We start from the raw sequence: 22,823 nt of genomic DNA, 5'->3' as shown, positions 1-22,823 counted from the left end.
TACCCTACTAACAACATAGGTGGCAACAAAATATATACTTTACAATCATTATCATACGATCCTCGTCTACACAAGCATACACTGAGAGAAACTATAAGAAGAAGAAGAAGAACTAGAAGTTCATTAGTTTTATGGGCAAATTATAAAATTTGTTTAGGTTACAAGTGACATTATGGACCTTGCTGATATTACAGAACTATATGAACTATAATATTAGATTATCAAAGGATATATTTTCCATATATATAGAAGTTTGCTACTCTAAGTCTTAGATGAACCTTTTCTAGTTTAGGTTTAAATTTTACCTTGTGGTTAACTAAGAGTTCTTTCTATGCTATTAAGAAGTATAAAGTAATAGGTTAAATGTGAAGCAGAGTTTATTAAGAGATTGTTCACATTCCCAAGGGGATATATGTATGTAACTTTGAAAGATTTTTGTAAAAGTTATGGTTATTAAATTGAAAAACTTATATGTATTCTTTACTACTAAGTACTTCTACCTTACTTACTCATCCAAATAAGATCTTTTTCCAAAGAAGAACCAACTAAGATCAGATTCTACTGCAAATAAAGTGGACTTAAAGGGATAATGAAATACTTAAAACTTAACTTAACTTAAATAACATGTTTTTCCTATCACAATCATTTTGGATCACATTTTTATTTGTTCAAGTGTAAAGATGAACTTTACACATATCACAATTTCTTACGATTGTATCTTGAATTCAGACACGTAACTCTGAGAACATAAAAATCGACGCACAAAACGCACTTGGTCGGTCGGTTGGTCGGCCACCTGTTTGATAGAAGTATGTATGTATAAGCAAGCCAGACAGTTGGGTGGAGTGGTACGCTTTATGGGTCTGCTATAGATTCTCCTATACATTTAATGTATTGAAATTTGGAATTGGAAATGGATTTGGAATTGAAATTGTTTTCAATTCGCAAGAAGTAATCCACAAAAGTAAAAAAAACAAAAAAAAATCAACCACGTTCCTTTCCAATTGGGCGTTAGTAATAAAAAATGCTTAAGAATGTTGCGTGTTGCCTCATACTAAAGACTGACATTAGCATTCTCAAGTAGATTGCGTCAGACTACTTCAAGTAGAGTGCAATAGTGGGATAAGAAATGCAAATATTTCTATAACCCATGGACTAGCCCAAGAACTGTACATACATACATACATATATAGTGCTTATCTATGATATGTTTAGCTATATACTATATTTATTTTTTATGCGGTACATCTTTTTGATGTCCTTCTGTGAGTATTAGGAAACTAAAGTATTAAGTATCTACATATGTATGTATGTACCTGTTGTCACGTCGTCAATGTGTGTCTATTGATTTGATGTGACGATTCTAGTTATAAATAAAAACGAAATACTCATATTTGTTTAATTTTCGAGTACTCTACATACATATACATATGTATGTATGTATGTATGTATGACTTTGCCTGATAACGCAATATGAGCTATTTGGAGAGTTCAATTTCCTATACATACAAACATCTACTGAGTATCAACAGTTTAGTATAACTATTTCTTGATTTTATGACCATTACCATAAACATTTTGTTGGCTTCTCCCCCACCTCATCTCCAACCATCCGACACACACACACAGTATCTTACACCATTTCATTCTATCTCCTTCTGTTGGCTATTTGCTCTTCGAAACGATCGTAGCGATAAACGAAACCAACTCAAGTGGTTCTGGTGGCTCTAGTGACTCTAGTGACTCTGGTGGTGGTGTCCATGCCCTGCCTATGATAAATTAAGAAACCAATGCCTTCAATTTTTTTTCATTCTCCTACTCTACTCTCATTTCTTCCCCTTTTTTATTAATCGTTGCACAAAAATCATAGTTCGATTTAGGGGTACAGCGATAGGATTTAATCTATAGATAGCTTTCAATTTACCAAATAAACGCAAGACAAATTAATGGCTCTAGCTATAAATATTTGCTGTGTCATATAGTCTCAAGTGTTTGAACCATTTCCCCACCCAACTCAACTCAAAAAAAAAAAAAAAAAAAAAAAAAAAAAATTGAAAGGTGGGGGAAAAAACCAATCTCCTTCTCTTCAGCGGTGTTTAACCACTTTTCTTTTTTACCGTTTTGAATTGACTGTACGAAATGAACTAATCATAATTAGCCAGAATTTGCCTCTTCTTGGATCGAGATACTTTTCGTTATCTGTTATACAAGAAAAGGGAAAAGGGCAAAATGTTGATCTCTCTTCTCTTTTATATATTTAATATTTGTTTTGTCGCCTTGAGCCTTATCGTTTGCTTTGGTATTGACTGTACTTAAATAAGGGTCTTCTTCTTATCAAGAAACATATATATATATTTTTTTTGTTCACACAAGAAAGCTCCTTTAATAGAGTTCAACCACCTTTTTTCCTACCCATTCATTAAATTTATATTATAATTTATTGTTGTATTGAATAATAAGACGAAGAAGAAGCACAACAAAACTTTGTCCTTTTTTTTTTTTTTTGTTTTCGGGGATTTTAAATTTGAACATACTCACAAATACAAATAGAGAAAGGGGACAGAGAGAGAGAGAGATAGAAAGCATCTTTTTCTTGGGGCCTTTGTTTTATTTGAAGCTTAAAGTTTTTGTATTTTTGGTTTTGAATTTCCCATTCATTTCTTTTCTTGGTTTTTTTTTTTTTTTTTTTTTTTTGTGTTGCTTTGAATGAATCTAAAAAGAGAATGAGAATGACGCAGAAAATGCTTTTGAACAAAATTCACTTTAAGTTCCGCCACACAAAGCACTCAAGTACGAAAAAAAAAAAAAAAGCACCAGAGAATGACATGAGTTCTGAACTCTGACAGATATCAGACGACATTTGGCGAATATCATGGGAAAACTAGATATAGTAATGGTGAAACAAAACTTTCCTATTCCAAAATCTCTTAATCAATACAGAGGGCTCGTCAGTCCAATTTGAAACAAGTTTTCGATACGAAAACTATTTAATTCGACACTCATGGCGATATAACTAATTTAATTAATGCGCTTTATTTATTTATTTATGTTGTTTTTTTTTTTTTTAACCATAACGATTATATTGCTTATAATTATATACATATGCAGATATACAAGATAATATTAAAATTATATACCCTATGACAAAATTAACAAAAAGTCGACTACAATATGTAAAATGTAACAGAATAAATATGATTTTTACATTAGTCAAAAGAAGTAAGTTAAGAAATTACCATTACCAAAGGTAACTAATCAAGCCAAGTTAGTTGGTTAGTTAGTCATTAAAACTTTAAATACAAATAAGTCCTAAGAGTTGATCTTTCAAATTCTTAAGGTTCTAGGGATACGATGAGAACTAGACTCTAAAAAGGTAAGTAAGCAAAGAGAAAGACTCTGAGAGTAAAATAGACAGTTGAAGCATTAGAATCTCCACTCATGGTAAAAAAAAGGATGACAAAAATTCATGGCAAACAACTAAAACTAAGTGACTATAGAAAGTGATGATTCATTGAGGTCCTGGAGTCCTAAATTTGCGTATTATTTTCTTGTAATTCCCAACTACCTTAAGTACTGAAGCTATAATATGGCTTTTGCGATTCGGAAGTCTACTGATGATGGAAGGTGATGCTTCTGGCCTGATCACCTTTATGTAAGGCCATTGATATGATCTTCCTTATGGGACTATGCTTGAGTTGGTGTTGGCCTGTTTCGGGCCAGTTATGTTTGTGTTTCTTCCTTTCCTTTTGAGTAAAGGACTTATTGGACTGTCCAAAGTTCTTGCCTCAACTGTAAATCTATAGATTAGAGAGCATTTAAAAGTCGTTGCAATATTTTGAGTTTTTAAATAACTATGGAATTTTTTGTTTTTTTTTTTTTTTTTTTTTATTTAATCGTGAAGCTTAAGGTTTTGAAACCCGTTTTCTAACTGTCGACACATCGACTTTTATGCATACATTTTCGATTATTTGTTAGTGTTGGCAACAGGTGCAGAGATATAGACTGCCCCTCTGCCCCCACCCCCACTCTTTCCTCTGCCCATTTTTTTCTCCTCCACGATGATCACGACAATCGTGACGTCATGGTATTCAGGCCAGATAAATGCTAATTTGCCTTAAAGAAGAAAAAAAAACAGAAGAGAGAGAGAAAAAAACGTAAACTATTCGGCAAATCAAATAAAAAGAAGAAAAAAAGAAAAATTTAAATATGAAACTTTACTTAATCAATGCAAATGATTTGCACTAATTTAGCACAAGAGTTGGTAAAATGTATCTTGAACTTGTTTGTTTGCGACTTCCTTGTTTGTTCGCTCGTGTTTGGTTGAGTTTATTAGTGTGCTAAGCACACGGTAACTACCTCTCACCGCCCCCTACTATAGCATTAGGGTGTCTCGGTTCATAATACAAAAAAAAAACCCCCAAAAAAAATGTGAAGTATTTATATAATATAAAGAGAGTTAGAGTCAATGATAGTATTTGGACAATTCTGTTCAAAAATGTGAACTGGGCTTTCGAAAACGGGGACGACTCTTTTACAGAAATATTCATTATTAGTCAAGAAGTCTAAGGAACTAAGGAAACTTAGTTCAATAAGAAAAACTTGATTTTTTATTGAAATTTATTTCTAATTGTCTACATACTTTGATTGCATATGGAAACACCATGTTATAGTTAACGAGGGCAGTTCGATCAGAAGTTCGCATAGAGAAACTTTGTATTCCTTATCTAGGCCCTTTTATCTGCCACTTTATGGAATCGCCCTCGTATTGGCGGAAATGTTTGGCCGAAAGGTCCAAGAGAGACCAAAAGCAATTAACATGTTCCTTATTATATTTGCACTTTAGTTGTTGTTGTTGTTGTTGTTGTGTTTTCTATGCTAATTGAAAGTGCAACCAAGATGGCCTAATGTTGTAGCAAAAACTATATCAGCATATTGCAGAGACTTGACTTGACTTGAATGGTATGTAAAAAGTGGACAAAAATGAATACCGAATGAATGCTTTGAATGAGCAATCTATAATCAGAACCTAATCAGAGCCAAATGCTATTAACTCAAAATTCTCTGGGTATAAATGGGTACATTTGTTCAACAAAAAAAAAAAAAAAAGTCCAACTCATTGAGTTGCGTTTTGTTTTCTTTTTACCAGTCGCCGGCATCGTGATCTGACAATCAAAATTTACTCATGTTTATTTGTATGTTATTGCATTCTGTAGTAGTTCTGCGAATTTGTTGTATATGATTCATACAAGTAACACACACACACACACACACATAGATTGTGAATCTAGTATTCACTCCCACGCCTCGTTCAGTTGTGAGCGTGAATGGATGGATATATGTGAATGTGAATGTGAGTGTTGATGTAAATGACTCACAGTCATAACAAATGTCAACTGCAAGTAACCATAACGGGTCAGCCGGCATATAAATACACTATCTTGGTACAAACTCTATACGATTCTGTCACATTGTTTGTAACATGCAAAGTCAAATCATTTAGACTAAGAAGAATATTTACACCTCTTCAAAAACTGAAAGTGTGCCTGCTCAAAACTATTACGTAATGTCCTAGTGATATCCTAGTTATCGTTGCTTGAGGCTCAAAGGGAAAAGAGGAAAATTTACCAGCCCTCGAGGGTCCCACCTCCAGGGATTTACTTCTAAGACCGATCCAATTTCGAGTTATGAGTAAAGGATGACCTAACAAACTTTTCAATTCTTTCAAAAGTGTATCAAAAAAGGATTTCCATTATTTTTATTTTTTTTATTCTTTTTTTTGGGTAAGGGTATGTCAACTTCAATGTATTGATATAAGCTTCCGGTTCGTTGTTGTAGTTTTTTTTTTTTTTTTTTTTAACTTTTGTTTTTTGTTGCACATTTCGCAATTATTGATTTTATTTTTTTTAGTCTTGCAATGCAAATAGACGGACAGATCGACAGGGCGACAGAGCGACAAACAGGCCGTACGGACAGATAACAACTGCAAAAAGCTGTGATTTTTCTTGTTTCTTGTTTTTGTTGTGATTTTTGTTTTTGTACTGTTCAATATTCGAGTATACACAATATTTGAACTGACGATGCCTTTTGTGGCAAAACTTGAAACATTTTGTGTACATATTTTGTTAAGATTTGTAAACAAATCACGTACAACAACAACAGCAACAACAACAAGGCGACAAAAGCCTCCAAAGTCCAAGTCCAAGTTGAAGTTGAATACGTTGCTGATATGCAGCATTTTTGAATTTCGCGCCGGTTTCACAGTGCTCGATTCTCGGTTCTCAGTTCCCAGTTGGCATTTACCCGCCGACTGCGTCAACAGTTTTCCTTCAATTTTCGACCGTTTCATTTCGCACACACTGTTTGGCACTCATTAAAGATATGACATGAGAATGTGTAGACTATGTATGTATGTATATATTAGGGTATTGCCGCTATGTCATGGATCTTATCACACTTATCTATACCATTTTGATGTGAGTCTCTATTTCATTTCATTAGAATAAAGCGAACAACTCAGGAAAAGACTCCAATAAAGTGAGGAGGATAAGAGGACTATTCCCCCCATTCTTTACCCTGGCAACATTTAAAGCTAGCCAAAAGTCCTTTAAGCATATAAAACCCTGGCAAAATTCAGTTAAAAGCGACTTCAATTCTTTATGGCCAAAAATGTTGTCGAATTCAAAGCAAAATTTGTTCAATTTTTCATCTTATTTGTTCAATTGGTAGGAAGGATAAGAAAAAGTAGATTTGACGATTTTGACCGATTATGGTCAAGGGTTAAATTTATAATTTAAATAATGAAATACATTTCGAATATGTATCATGTTTCTGTGTCCTTTTAAGATCGTTTTACAAAAAAAATGTAATAAGTCATTGGATTAGTCACTGAATTCCCCCCTAAGGATTATTGTAAATGTTAGAGTATGCAATGTTCGTTGAAATTGATTAAAACAATGCAGTTTGTTTCTTTGTCTTTTGTCTCTGTTCCATTTCGCATTCGAATTCATTAGCCGTATTCGCGCACTCGGTTCGATATGTATATGTATATGTATATGTAGATACAAACATACATACATTGTATGTACATATGTATGCACGTATAGTCTCCGGCTGCCGGTCCGCCCCCGTCATCTCTTTTGATGTCCGCATCCATTTTGCATGCATGCGCATCAGTTTGCGTCGCGTCGTGTTTCGGTCTTTGCTTCGTTTCTTCGGTTGTTGCTGTTGCTGTTGCCTTTTCAATAAACACGCAAAGAAGGCAAAAGAGCAAGAGCAAAGGCAACAACAGACAAACAACAAAACCAACAACAAAACACACAATTCACTCACAACGAATGTGTGATACCTTTAAATTGACTTATACAAGTTGTATCCATGGGTGCTGATATACCCCTTTTGCAGCGCAAATGACAACAGGGTATACCCTCTATATACTATATGAAAAAAAAAAAAGCCAAAAACAAAAAAATAAAAGCAAAAAAAGTGAAGGAGACTGCGCCAATAATGCCGGCCGGCATTTTTAACCAACTGTTGGAGGTTGACTCACTCGGCAGCGTGCAGGTTTTTGAACTTGTACCAATGGCCAGTGAGGCGGGCGTGAAGCGGGTGCAGGAGACAGCGACAGCGACAGAGATAGCGAGACAAAGACAGAGAGGCACAGCGTCTGCGTCTGCGCCGGCGCATTTGGCGTGCAGTTTTGCGCGCGTTTCTTTTGCTTATTTGTTTTTTTGTTTTTGTTTTCCTTTTATTATTTCTTTCGCATAATCTACGTTTTGTGTGTTTGTGTGTGTGTGTATTTGTTTTGTTCGGTTTTGTTTTGTACCTCGTTTTCCTTTTCTTTGTTTTGCTTTTTGTTGTTGTTGTTGTCTTTCTGCTTTATTTTATACATTTTTGAAATGTTTTTGCGGTTACTTTTTCTGCTTCTTTCCTCGTCGTCTCGTTGCATGTGCGTGTGTGTGTGTATGTGTGTGTGTGTGTGTTATCTTTTCCGCTTTCCGATATGCACATATTTTTATGCATTAGGGTGGACTATATATGTATGTATATTTCACACACACACACAGATACAAACATTTTAAGTTGATCATATTACGTATACGACCCATTGACCACAATCAAATTTTAAATGCTTCACAATCTCTATACATAGACAAACGGCAAGAAAATAATGCAAAATTGTCTGAATGTATATGTATATATCTATATATGTGGCTGAATTCTTCATTAAAGCAATAAAGTGAATTCTGCTTTGAGTTCGTCTGTTTATATCAGTGATTGGAAAGGTTTTCAATCATCAAATTTCTATAACTAATATATTATTATATATTGTTATCTATCTTAGTCTTGTTTTTTACATAAGAGGCTAATTATTCCGAATTCAAATGTCTTGGTTGTTTTCTATACCCATCAAAGGTACTTGCAGATCTATCAAAATCTTAACGAAGTCCACTCTAAAGTTATGTGTGCGTGTGTGTGTGTGTGTGTGTCAGTGCCTAACAACAAACAAATTGAATTATTTGTTTGTTTGTTGCTGTTGTTGTTAAATGCATTCAACTTCTACCTACTAAAAATGCAAATGACGACATGATTAGTGCCAGGAATCCGGATTTCAATTGGCGGCAAAAAAATTTCATCTGAAATTGAGAGGAACCGATCTCTTATAATCATAAAGAACCGAACCAAACTGGCAATTAATTAAAATGCATAAATTATTACCTTACAGCAAGATCCGACTTTAAAATAAAGAGAAAACAAAAAACAAAAAAGGAACAAAACCGAAATAAAATATCAACAAAAAATTTCTCAGCTCTTTCCGCACATTTGTTTGGCGTTTTTATGGCGCCGTCTCATTAGCCCAGACGCCGCGCCGTCGTCGTTCTTGTTTCGTTTCATTAAGCGCACAAAAGCAGGCAATGTATTTTTTGGTTTTTTTATACAATAAATGTCCTAGTCGCTTGTGAAATTTTATCAATATAAGTTTGAAAGATTTTGTATGGAAAACTATTTTCATTCACTTACGGAAATGTGATATAAATGTAATCAGAATTTAAGAATGGTCGGGATTCATTAGCCTTAACAGCTTAAAGGATAATGATCACACTAACTTTAACTTTCCAACAATGTTTTCGTTTATTAGTGCTGAAATCATAATTTAGATCAAAAATTGACTTTAATTGACTTTATTCATAAGCATAAATTTTAGCAAAAAAAAAAGGTTGAAAACCTTTTACCACAGATTCTCAATGAGTTTCTGATGTCCTATCTGTATGTATGTATGTATATGTTAATCAATAATGACTCACAGTTAAATAAATATAAGGCGGTCTCTGTTGAGTATAACCCGTTTTAAGGTTTCCCCTACTACCCCCATCATCTTTTTGTGAGACAGCCTGGCTCAACAGGCTCATCACCTCATCATCATCATTATCATCAACATCTGTGCGAATTGGCTTTAAATGATGTTGTGTCGCTTTTCGGTTAAATTTTTGACAAAAAACAATTAATGTTTATTTTGCATTTTAATTTGCCAACATTAATTGCAAGTTTATTGAGCCGTTGGAGTTGTTGAGCCATTGTTGAGCCAATGAACCGCAAGCACTTAGCCTTGAGCTGCCGAAACAAAAGACGCCGTCGTCGTCGTCGTCGTCGTCGTGGTCGTTATCGCTTTCTTTGTGATTATCATCATCATTGTCGTTCCGAATCTTCAGCTAGATTTGCTTAACCGACAGAGTCATAGCCATTAGCACAATGAACATGGAATTGGCCAACAAATTGAAATTGGCACCCAAACCCTTAACATAATAGTCTAACAAAACGGGACCGTAGCGTGCTCCGAATGCAATGGCTGCCATGCTGCCATACATATTGCTCGATTGATTGACTCCAAGAAATAGCATTGATACCACATTGCCCAGCATGGTAAGTTCCTTTAGGGTTTCCGTTGAGTTATCCTCAGTATCGCTCACCTTGGCCGCTATATCATAGACTAGCGGGACAACGAAACAACCATGAGCCATTGCCAAATGTGGACTCGATGACCTTAGATACAACTCAATGTTGGTCAATGGCAATGGTACAATGTCCATTATCCCAGATGTGATCAAACGCAGGCCATTGCATTCACCTCCATCATTCCGAATGGCCCTCATTACGCCGTGCAGTCCGTGCATCATGCTAATACCAGCGGCTGTATACCCAAACGGTGTCTCCAATGGATTCAATGTATACATGGCATAGCCGGAACTAACCACCAGCAGGCTATTGAATAGAGCATCCATAAATAGCATACTGTTTCTGATATCGCGCCAGTTGGCCAATAGCCGAATGGTTAAGAGTTAAGAGCCCTTGCCGTGTTTCAATTCTGCGTTCCTACCTTATGGACTCACTGTTTATCGCATTCTGTTTAGTTTTTAGCAAGCGTGACTGTACTGCAATATTTGGCTTTTGGTTTCACAATTGAATTTTGGGTTTCATGAGTATTGTTCAACTATTTCTCTCTTTTTTTGTTAAAACGACAAATTTTGTGTGTATTTTAGTTTTGTGTGTCTTTAAATATCGACCCAAATGTCAATAGACTTGTCAATATCTCTCAAATTTATCTATATACTGGCATAAGGAATATTGTATAAGCCAAGCTACTCGCGTTCCTTTTCAATCCTTTTGAGGTTGAAATTGATAAACCATAGTTTTAGCTCTGACTAATGACTTTCTATTCATGAATAAGAGATTCCACATATATGTATGTATGCATGTACATGTGTGGTAGTATTTGTTAGTTCTGCAACTTGCACTTGTACTTGCACTTATTTGCCATTTGGCTGCACATTTGTAACCAAGACAATGTCTCTGTTGATTTATTGCCCTCGGGCTAGCTGGCTGACTGACTGTTGGTTAGTTGGTTCGTTGTCTGGTTAGCTAGTTAAGTTTCTTTTTTGGTGGGGCACGGGGAGGGGTAAGGGCCTCCACTTTAATCCGTTTCGCATCCAACAGCCACCTGCAAGTTAGCTGGTCTGAAAGCCAGCAAGCAGATGGCCTGACCACAACGCGAAGCTTAATTATTAATTTAAATCGCACCGTTTATATGATAAAGACACTGCAACGTGCCGCTCTGAGCATTAGTGCATGCCGCCAACTTGATGGAAAAGAACTCTTTCCTCATTTCCTTGCCAAGACAGGAGCGTCCTTGCGGGTTAAGCTCTTTTTGACCTACTTGAAACATCAGAGTGTAATTTACATCGATTGGGACTTCAACTCGCCTACTGGAGTATGAAGTAGTTTTGTGGTTTACCAAAGGACCTGCAGCGTTGCCCTTTTAATATGAGAATCCGCACCTGTTTGTGTGGGCTATCGTAGTCTATAGCGTGACAAAAGTTGTTGCTCGAATGCGCCTCCAGACAACTTTGATGCCTCTGTCCATGTCCATGCCCATGCTCGGTCGTAGCCGGTGGTGTTGGTGGTGGTTGGTGTCGTCATCGTCATCGTCACCGTCACCGTCAACAACAACATCGTTGTCTGCAAGCGTAAAAATATGAAAAGTGCCGCACTCGAGCGATGCAAGTGCAACAAATACAAAAAAATTGAAACAGTCAGTCAGACACAAAAGTGCAGGCAAGTGCAATTCATAATTAATCAGACTGTGGTCCCCTGTCTGAATGTGAACCTGGACCTGGACCTGGACATGGACATGGAGATGAACCTCTGTGCTCTTCGCTCTGCGCCCTGTCTATTGTTGTGCTTGAGCGATCGCACTTTAAGCACTTGACCAATGGTTTTGGGTAAGAAAAGGGAAGGGGAGAGATCAGTTTTGGTTTCGGTTTCGGTTACGGTTTCGGTTTGTTACTGGCGCGTGTGGCTTTTAGCTCTTAGCTCTTTTTTGGCACTTGGTAACCTGTTGATTTATGATGGCCGAGATCAACTGAATGAAATGGCGCCAAAGCTGCTTCTTCTGTCTTCTATTTAATCAGCGGCATTTGCATGCAGTCCGCAAAATGTGCCCAAAAAGTTTAATGAGCAAAACTTGTTGCGTGGACACAGAAATATTTTTCCGGCTACCAAAAAACAATTGGAAAAAAAATGCGTGAGCGATGCTTAAATAATTTGTGTCTTTTCTCTGTGTGTGTGTGTGTGCGTTTGTGTGCTTTTTGGTAAACTGCTTGAAATGCGTAGCAAGAGACCTTACGCACTTCATAAATTATTTAACAGCTGCCCTGACCAATTGACAGGCAGAAAGGGAACCCAATTTTAATTGCCGGCTACATGACAATGCCAATCGACTAAACCAAACACGAAGACCAAACAAAAAAAAAAAAAAAACCAGATGGATACGGAAAGGGAAAGGCCCAGAAGATTGTGAAGAAGGCTTAAAGGGGGCTCAAAAGATGATGGAGGCAACGGACAGAGGCAAAGGCAGAGAGGAATGTGCGAATTTTTAACAACTGCAAATCGAAATCGAAGCATGTAGTACAACATGTCTCAATGTACATGAAAGCCGCCTCGCCTGATTTATGACAAATGCTGCGACAAGTTTTCAATATACATATGTACATATATATTTTATAGAGCCCTCCCAAAAGGCCACCCCATTCAAAGGCCAAAACTACCATGTTGTAGCCTTTTCTCTCTCCTTCTCTCTGTTGCACTATAGTTTTGAATTGGTTTTGGCAATCTAATCAATATTTGCCTATAGCATATATGAATATCGACAGAAATTAATATATTTATGTCTGTGTGTGTGAGTGTGTTCTGTTTGTATAAAGAGCAAAACGACCCTCAAAACGCGCTTTTAAGGCATTGCTTTTTCGCAAGAATTTCACACTATCCCACTTCCGTCAAGATCCGCCAGAAGTGTTCCCAGAAATGAATTTGAATTTTAGGTACTGACATTGGCAGTGGGGCGGCAGGTCATAAAAGATGAAGAAGAAGAAGAAGAAGCAAACGATGAAGAAGAAGAAGCAGTAGAGGGGCAACAATCCATGGGAATGGAATGCCATATCCATAATAAGCATATAATATTATGTGGAAATGTGTCACATTCCTAACATAAAACACTATGCAACATATGTTATATATCAATAACATATGATATTACCTTTTGTGCTAGCTAATTTGTTGTCTAGTGTAATCAGGAACTCAGAACTAAGTAAGCACATTAATTGAGGCAAATGCTAATCAAATTATTCGCCGACTTTTTCTTTCTTTTTTTTTTTTTTAAAGTGTTCTATGTAGAATTAATGCCCGCCTATCAAATAGGTTTCTCAAGCTTTCATTAGATACTCGAGAATATTTTTTTTTTTTTTTTGTCAATTGTGACCTCGTTAAAAATGCAGAAACATTACCGGAAGTTAGAATCGTCACAACGAATCAAATACTCGACCCACACACTCAGGAAGCTTTCGTCGCAAATATAATTGGGCATATACACACATACATATAAACATGCATATGTATGTGTGTAGATATAAACAGAAGTAAATATGTTGATTTATCATTTAGATAAATTTAAATGGGATTTTGATTTCAATACTCTTATGTGTACCAAGAATTAACATTGAGTTCTGTTTATGGAGCATTTATATGACATACATACAATGATCTTTTGTTTGCTAGATCGGTTTTCAAATGAATCAAATTTAACAGACAGACAGACGAATCATATTCGATATACATAAACATAAATATTTATATACATATATGTATGTCGGAGATTGAATTAGTCATTTCTAATAATTTGAATTGTGTGCCTACTTTTAAGGCGAATTGATCAGTGTTGAGTAATGAGTAATAACATGACTGATGTAGAACTGTTTAACACTAGATATGCGCGATGACAGTATAGGCTGTTCAGTCTCTTTTTCCTTCTGGAATTCAACCTAAATACAGGTCGAGACTCGCTGCACAAACCAAGTGACAAAAATTGAAGCAAATAATGGAATCAACGATTAAGGAATCCATGAAATACTCAACTCGCCTATATATATATATATATATATATATATTTATATTTCTATATTCTTCTCTGAAAATGTCTTTAAGAATATTGTTTGATGCCCCACTTTAAAATTCATTATTGTTTACATTTCAAAATTTGCTTAAAGCTTTAATACTCAATATGTACTTTTCAACACTAAAGAAGTCTATACAATTTGCCAACACCATTAATAGTAAAATCAATGCCAAATCACTTCAAAGAATTACTGCAAATATATATTTTACATTTCAATCCGATTCAGTTCTCTTTACTTAAAAATTTCGCTGTTGGCTCAAATTTTTAGCCCCCACTTAGAGAACAAAAGACGAGCGAGCTCCAACATACAAAAGTATCTCCCAAAAATATCTTGTCATAACTAAACGGACTGACGAATGGAACATTAACATCAGCTCCGTCTGATGGCTCTTTGAGATGGGTATTTGCCAAAAAAGCAAGAAAAAAAAGACACCAACAACAACATTTTTTGACACTGCATAAAATTAAAGCAATCCCAATGTATGGCCAAAAAGGGAAAGGGTGCGGTGGCCGGGGGGACCTAAAATTTCAGCAGGATGGCATGGGCAGACAATGTCTGCCTGTCAAATGTCAATGATGTACATATATTTATGATTTTTTCTGTCTACCCTTACAAAATCTGAGTATTTGATATTTTTAAGACAGTTTTCATCAACAGACTCACACATGCTAGGGTCAAGGACTAAATCCAAGAGAGACTAATTAAGAAATTTCAATTTATTCTTTTTTTATTTGTAATTCGCAACTAGTTTTAGCGTTGTGGCAATTAATGATGCCTAGAGAACGTGCTGACCTTTGATTTGTTTTGATAATTAGAAACATACATAAATATTTCAACGACGACGAACTATTGACAACTTCAAATTACGGCTAGTGTTAGACTAGAGTATAGACAATTCGGTGATGATGAGTGAGCTCTCTTACTCTGATGATTTTATTCTGCATTAGACAGTCCGGCAGTGTTTTGCCATGCAGACAGTTGAGTTTCTTGTATAGGATATGCAAGTGTAAGTTAAAGCTTAAGAAAAAGTTGTCTTCTTTCCTTTTTTTTTTTTTTTGGGTGCTGGAGCGAAGACAAGAGGGAAACGTGGATAGAGGATGAGATGAAGCCAGAGTCAAAGTCGGTATCGGGGTTGGGGTTGGGGTTGGGGGTTCGGTTCGGTTCTGGGCCAAAGAAGTCATTAAAAATGCTCAGAATGTCATTGTAAAACGCTGATAATTCGCAATTATGCGTCTGACTTCAATTTCGAGCCGCCGCCGCCGTCGTCGTCGTCGTCGTTGCACTGTTGTTTCTCCGTCTGTGACTTCGTTTTTAGCCTCAGTTTGAGTCTGAGTCTGGGTATTCGTCTGAAGTCTGAGTTTCAGTCACTTCAGAGACCGTTCAAGATAAATAACACTGCAAAAGGAAGCTAATGACAGTTGGCACATAAAAAATGATGACGACGACGACCACGACGCCGACGCTGAAGCTGACGCTGATATGTGCCTGATTGTCAGGCAGCGAAAGGCTAAAAAAAAAACCAACCAAAAATGGTGGGGGAAGGCAAAGAAAACCTTCAAGAGTTTTGCAACATAATCAAAAAGTCGTTGGCTTTGCCGAATGAAAGAGAGAGGAAGAGAGTATTTCATTTTGACCCCCCGAAAACAAACTGCCTGCAAATGAAATATATGAACTTCATGCTGGTGCTATATCCGCAGAAACTTAAAAAAAAACATACACCACTTAGGAGATTAATGGACAATGATGAGTGTTCTTCTTTTAGTTCCTTTTTTGTGTTCTTCATACCATGCAATCTTGATGGTTTTAGGATCTACAGGGTTAGCGAGGAGCAATTGATAAGATCATGAATGAATACAACATATATGTACATACATAAATGTGTATGAGAATCAGAATCAAAATCAGAGATAAAGTGCATACGATCTTTGACATTGATCTGCTCATTAAATCACATAAATATTCAGTTAGGCTATAAATAAAATATTGAGTGATCAGGAAAGCGAAATTTTTCGTATGAAATTTAAAAATAAATAGTTAGAATTTAGTTATGATTCATATTTTTACATTTTCTTTAGACATATCATTTCATCATACTTTTCTATGGCAATTTTTCGCATGCGTTAAGTCAATGTTATTTTTTAAATGGAAACATTTTCCTTTGCCAGACATCATATTTGGCACATGGCAGGCCACTTTGCCATCGGACGTCGACTAAATGGCCTGAAATTGCCACAAAACATATAAGTACATATATATGTATGCATATTCATGCCAACTGTGTGGTATATTTAGTGAGAGATGACGATTTAGCCATACCCTGTAAAGTAGGCAATTGTATTTATAAGAAACACCATAGAGATGGCAAATTATCGATCTAGTTTATCGATAACTTCCGAATGGAACTAATGGAAGACATTGCCATCAGTTGAGTTGGCTTAACCAATGATTGTTCTATAAAGAGCCTCCCATTCTTTTTTTAGGGTGTAGATTTAGTCAACCCCAAGTCTTGTTTAAAGACCATTCCCTATGCTCTCCTAATTTAACATTTTAATGGGTTTTCCCCCTTCTTTCATTATTATTACTATTTTATTTTTTGCTGTCTCAATTTTCCTGCATAAATTTCGATAAATTTGTATAATGTGCCAACATATTTGCACAAGAAGCGTGTTCAATCTATATATGCACACATATTGTATGTATGTATGTATGTATGTATATAATGTAAACACTGTAGTGTAGACAACATTTGGCCACGTACCCGCACCGCTTTTGCCGCTTAATCCACCCGAAACCACCTAATCACCCACCCACTGTAACACATTTCTCATGATGCCATTGGCATGTGCGATTAAAAACTGTTTTACGCAGTTTCTGTGCAACATTGTAAGCAAAATGTATTTCAAATAGCCGGCAGTTAAGGCCGTGTGTTTGCGTGTGTGTGTGTGTGTGTGTGTGTGCTGCTGGGAAGTGTGTAACATTTACACGTGCGAGACCTTTTACCATATTACAAACGCCTGCGCCAGCGTCAACAGAGACGTCGACTGCAGCGTGCAACTGCAACGCATTTGGCGCGCATTTTGCATTTAATGAGAGAAAACAACAGCAATAACAAAATACTAAATACAGAATATATCAGAAAATACGAAAAACTACTTACATACATACATACATACATATAAATTATGTAATGCTCTCAGACAAAAGTCTGTTTGGGTTTGAGATTTTCTATTTTAATTTTAGCAAACTGTATTCTATGTATAGATCAGGGAGGTGGGCGGGTTGGATCGGGTTGGGTATGGTTGAGGTCTGAGGGAAATGCTTTTACGCAGCATTTGCAATATGCAAATTGAGGCTAAACTATAACGAGAGGGGGGATCAGGTGATAGTCGGAGGCATTTGTAAATACTCGATGCTACTCCAAGTGATGCCTTAGCTATAATTTTGAATCAATTCGAATCATATCAAATATTTACTGTAAATTACTTTTGAAAATCTTTTAAATAATGGCAATATTCAGTTTTATCTATCTACATTAGCAAAATGTAAAATATCTGATGGATTATATATATTGATATGATGGATTATGTACATATGTTGTTTAAGTATATACTTTAGTTCATTTGTTTAGTCAACAAGGAATATATCCTCTATATCATCATCATCATCGTGAAGCTGAAGGTATTTCTCTAACTTCAAAAAGATTCTTTTTCATATCCAAAAAGACTTATCTTCATCTCGATTGAAATGTAAAATATCTGATGGATTTATATATGTATATGGTTTTAGTATATACTTTAGTTTATTTGTGAAGTTATCCTCTATATGATCATCTTCATGAAGTTGAAGGTATTTCTCTAACATCAAGACGATTCTTCTAGAGTCTAGACACATCTTCATCTCGATTAATACTTAAAATCTATTACACTAAGAATATTGACTTTAAAAACAAATTCTGTGGCTAGTTTGGTAATTTGTGATATTCTCTTTTTATGGTTTTAGATTTTGAATTTAGAAGGGATAAAAAAACAATTTACTAAACAAATTTGTTTATAAATTCGTGGCCAATTTATGTTTTCGAGATGCATTTTGTTTAGAATCTGTCCCAAAATGAATAAATCTCATCTTAAATCTTATTTTGAAAGTTTAGAGTTTCAAACTTGCCATATTATTAAGTATATAGTTTAAACGGTTCATTAATTTAACAAATTTTTCAAGTGCCACTTTAAATGAAATCCATGTATGTGTGTATATGAAAGAAACTTTTTAAGTAAATACATTTCGTTGAAACTTTTTGCTTCTGTTTTGTTTTGTTTTTTTTTTTTTTAAATATACTATGTAAAGTTTACCATGAAAATGCCATAAAGTGACGCCTACAAAACGTCATTTGTTAGTTAATTTCAAAAACCTTCAACGTTTTAGCATGACAAATTGTGATTTTTCCAGTCTCAAAACTTATATAACTCTCCATCTCCATTTCCATTTCCATCTCCATTACCATCCGTCTTAAACTTGAAACTCTGCGATATATATGTATATCTATCTATGCAATATTGTAACTAAGTGTATGTATATAGCATAACAAAGAACTAAATAGACAATTATTACTAGTCTAGACCCCCTCTGAAGGTAAGCTAAACCAATTGTCATAAATATGTATGTATGTATGTATGTACGTATGTACATTTGTATGTATACAAATCTATGTTGGTATATTGAATATTGACTTGGACACACAGTGTATATAATAGGTAGTCTATGCTTTTGCATGAGAAGCTATTAAATTACGTAGACGGCGACATATATTTTACGAGCTACAAAGCTATGGCGACTGACGGTAATCAGTAATCTTATTTATGAGTTCTATGTGACTATGCGAACGATTAAACAAGAAAAAAAAAAAACCGAAGAAAACAAAAACAAAAGTCAACAATAGCAACAAAAATGAACGGAAAAGAAAAGAATAAGGAAATACACCAAAGAAAAGTATATACTACCAACGAAAAGTGGGTCACACGCGTTTTGTTTTTCTTTTCTTATAGACTAGGGATACTTTGGATACTTATAGATAGATAGATACTTACATATTAAGATACGCATTTTGTTTTTCGCCAAAAGCATATATGTATGTACATAGATATGTATGTATCTACAGTGCGTCAGGCGGTGAAAATGTGTAATCGATCTGCTTGAGGAAATGCTTTTCCCATTCACCTATATATGTCAAAAGACAACATTCGACATTCGACATTAGACGTGGGCGCAAAATCATAAGAGGAAAGCTCTTTTCATTTTGGTTTCCTTCCACTTAAAAGCAATGAATTTACATATGATTAGAGATTTATTGCAAATATATGTATGTATGTATGTATGTATGTATGTATGTATGTATGTATATGCAATTAATGTATTCATTAGGCGATTCGCCTTCCCATTTGTAAATGTCACTTAAGTATATGTGAGTGTCAATGCTGGCGGGTTTCATCTAATAATAATAAGAAGAAACGTTTAGATAGCACATAAATTTCAACAAGAATTAAACATAAAAACATAAACAAATGCCTATTTAATTAACATAATGCATTTGCTTGTCATTTTCTTGTCTAGACATCGTTTTCTCTTCAAGTCTATTAATGGCCAAGAACAAACCGTAAAGGATTCAAATTCAATTGATTTGTCTTGGACTAAAAGATCTATTGTATTATGCAATTTTCATTCAATTAGCCATATATATTCTTATATATGTATATATACATATATAGGAACACTTTCGATAATTATTTATGGTATCAAATTGAATTTCATGGTATTTGAATACAATTTCAAATATGGTCATGCCCCACACCATCACCTATTACCCCTGCCGCCCTTATCACGTCTATATACATATACATATGTATATATGTAGAAATTCGTATTAGAAAGAGTAAGAGAGAGAAATGAAAGAACGAGAGGGGCTTAGAGATAGAGATAGTGGCACTTGTGATGCTCTATGTACCCTTATCTTTTCAGGCCCATACTATTTCTATTCCCCTGGCGCTACACACACACACACACACACATGCAGACATCAAATTTCGATTGAATTTTCAGCAAAAATGAATCCATTTCAATTACAAATGAAAACTGATTTATGCCACCATTAACCATGGGACAGGCCACACAGATTTGGTATTCTATTTTGTTGTTGTTATTCCATTGCTTCCAAATAAATGAAACATGTCTGAATACTTCTATATACAAACAATAAACATAACGCACACATGTCGCATTATAATGAAACATTAAAACAAAAAAAAAAATTATAATAATTACTCTGATGATGATGATGATGATGCTGATGATGATGAGTACTTGTATACCCTAACAGAGGGTATCTAGACATTTGATCAAGCTTGCTTCAAACAAATTTTCCATTAATTGAGCTTTAAAGTGAGATTGAGAAAACGAGAGTTGAAATACCAAATTGACTTTTGACTAGCGCTACTCTCAAATTAAGTAAGTATCTAAAGTAACAGCTTGGCAAGAGTATAGAATATTCGCTTCATTGCCAAGTATTCATACTAATAGTTTAATTTCTGCTTGGGCAATTCAATTAGCCCTAACTGTTAATAGATTTGTTCAGATTGTATAAAAATTGATAGCCAAATACTTTGCCGAAAATTGTATTACTTGAACATATGTCTCTCTCTGTATATAGTCAAGGTCTCCACTCATCATTCACACACGTTTCACGCCTGCAGCATCCCAAAAAAAAAAAAAAAATTAACAACAAAAAACACCAGAAACCAAAAAGTCAAAAAATTGTTGTAATCAGAATTCATTAGATGTGTCTGTATCTGTGTATATGGTAGAGCCTGATTCAATGCCAATAGAGGGCTAGCAATATTGATAAGACTCTGAATATGAAATGATAATGGGTCTCGGATGACGTTGTTCCCTCTCTCTCTCTCTCACACAGTTGGTTGCTTGTTGCCAACAGCATAATTATAATATAGTTGATTCTTCTATATATACACACACACACACGAACATCGTCTCTATCATGAGCTTCTCCCTCATCAGCGGCAGCCAACCACCAACCCACCCAACCACCAACATCAGCAGCAGCAATAGTGCGCTGAGGCACTTGAAATATTTACGCAAGCAGCGATCTTTTTGTTGTTGTTGTTGTATATACGTTTCATTTTTCTCTCCTTTTAACCATTTTTAGTTATGTGTGAAAGAAATTATCATGTTTAGATTAGTTTATAATTTCCACTTGTGCAAACACTTATGCGTAGATTTTTTTGTGCGCAAAAAAAAAAAAACCAACCATATAACGCAAAACGCACAGCGCAAAACGAAACGAAAAAAAATCTTGGCACAGCAACGGTGCGTATGAGTAACATTGACTTTCGCTCTCGCTTGCTCATGTGTAATTAATGCGAAACAGCTGATAGTGTGACAGCAGGCGATTAGCGAGCAAGCGAGACACCAGCTGATGTTAGATATAGAAATAAATACATATATACCCTGTACATGTGTATATACATATGTTCGCTATATACCCTTGCCCTTTTTTTTGCTTATTACTCTACCAATAGTAAGCACAGAGTACATTGACTTTTTCATTAAACATATTCGACTAACTTTGATATATTTCAAATTAACTAAAAGTATGTGTTTATCTGGCTTAGTCTGACTTGATCTTAAAGAAAGTTTTAAGTTCTAATTCGAAACGTTATATTAAAGAAAGAAGAAACTTCATGATGATCAGATAATAATCAATGCCGAAAATTGATTAAACTAAGTTTAAGTAAAATTTTGATATTTTTACACGCACACATTTTGAGTTTTTGTTATTCGCATTGATTAGATCGAATGTTATACCCTTACTGGACTACAGAGTATAGTCAATGTCAATGGTTTGCACGTTTTCGTATTCTTTTGTTTCGGTTTTTTTGATTACCATTTAGAATTTCACCATTTCTAAAGACAAATTCAGCCACATTTTACATACACATCGTAAGTAGTATAAATTCTAGAAAGTTTTCCGCACAGCGCCCCCTTCCCACTCTAGTAAGGATGACACTGCCAGTTTCTAATGTGCAAAGTCACCTGCGAGGTGCTAAATTATTGTAAAGAGTTTGACATTAGATGCGGTTTCCCACAGAGACGAGAGAACAGGTAAATGTCACTTACTAACAAAAGAAAATGACAAATAGTTTAGCTTAATTTCGATAAGCCAAATAGTTTGCTTCATTGAAATTGTCACCTGTGAGAATTTATTACTAACTTGACTTGATTTAACCCAACACCAGACTCGAACTGCCCTTGGGAAATGTAGATTGTTGCCTATATGTACATACACAAGTAAATCCTTGATAAGAACGACAAATTCAACCCCCACCCATCATCACGTAGGATCCCCATCCCTCTGTGGCCCACTGTATTCTATTAATAGGTGTAAATTTATATTGTTAATGTTGGACCTGTAGATAAAAATAGTTAATATATGACCCTATATTAGTTAGAGATAGTCAGGCGATTGTAATATTTGAATTAGTTAGTGTCTTATGCTATAGTCCTTGAAAATTTCTTATTATATATAAGGGTGAAATGGTATATTAAAGTCGCCAGGCAGTAAAAAGCTTTTCCAACCCCACAAAGACCCCCATAGGATGCTTGTTCACCAAATTTGGTATATATATGGTAAAATTTGACACGGAAATTTTTGAAAAGGAAATTTTGAATGGGAAAAGATGAAATTGCGTCTAAATGGGGCATAAAATTAAACAAGTTGAAGCAAATCTTATGGTTCTTCTGTTCTAATTTCTAAAA

General features: G+C 35.2%; 1 protein-coding gene across 1 annotated transcript; it reads right to left on the bottom strand.

The window, feature by feature from the left end:
* Positions 1-9,470: 9,470 nt before the first annotated feature.
* On the bottom strand, positions 9,471-10,535 carry LOC137573346 (uncharacterized). Its single transcript, XM_068285273.1, has one exon. The coding sequence runs from the start codon at positions 10,284-10,286 to the stop codon at positions 9,708-9,710; it is 579 nt and encodes a 192-aa protein (XP_068141374.1). The 5' UTR covers positions 10,287-10,535; the 3' UTR covers positions 9,471-9,707.
* Between the last annotated feature and the right edge of the window lie 12,288 nt (positions 10,536-22,823).

The sequence above is a fragment of the Drosophila tropicalis genome, unplaced genomic scaffold, assembly GCF_018151085.1.
Source record: "Drosophila tropicalis isolate 14030-0801.00 unplaced genomic scaffold, ASM1815108v1 contig_4, whole genome shotgun sequence".
Classification (NCBI taxonomy): domain Eukaryota; kingdom Metazoa; phylum Arthropoda; class Insecta; order Diptera; family Drosophilidae; genus Drosophila; species Drosophila tropicalis.
This window is presented reverse-complemented; position numbering and strand designations above follow the sequence as displayed.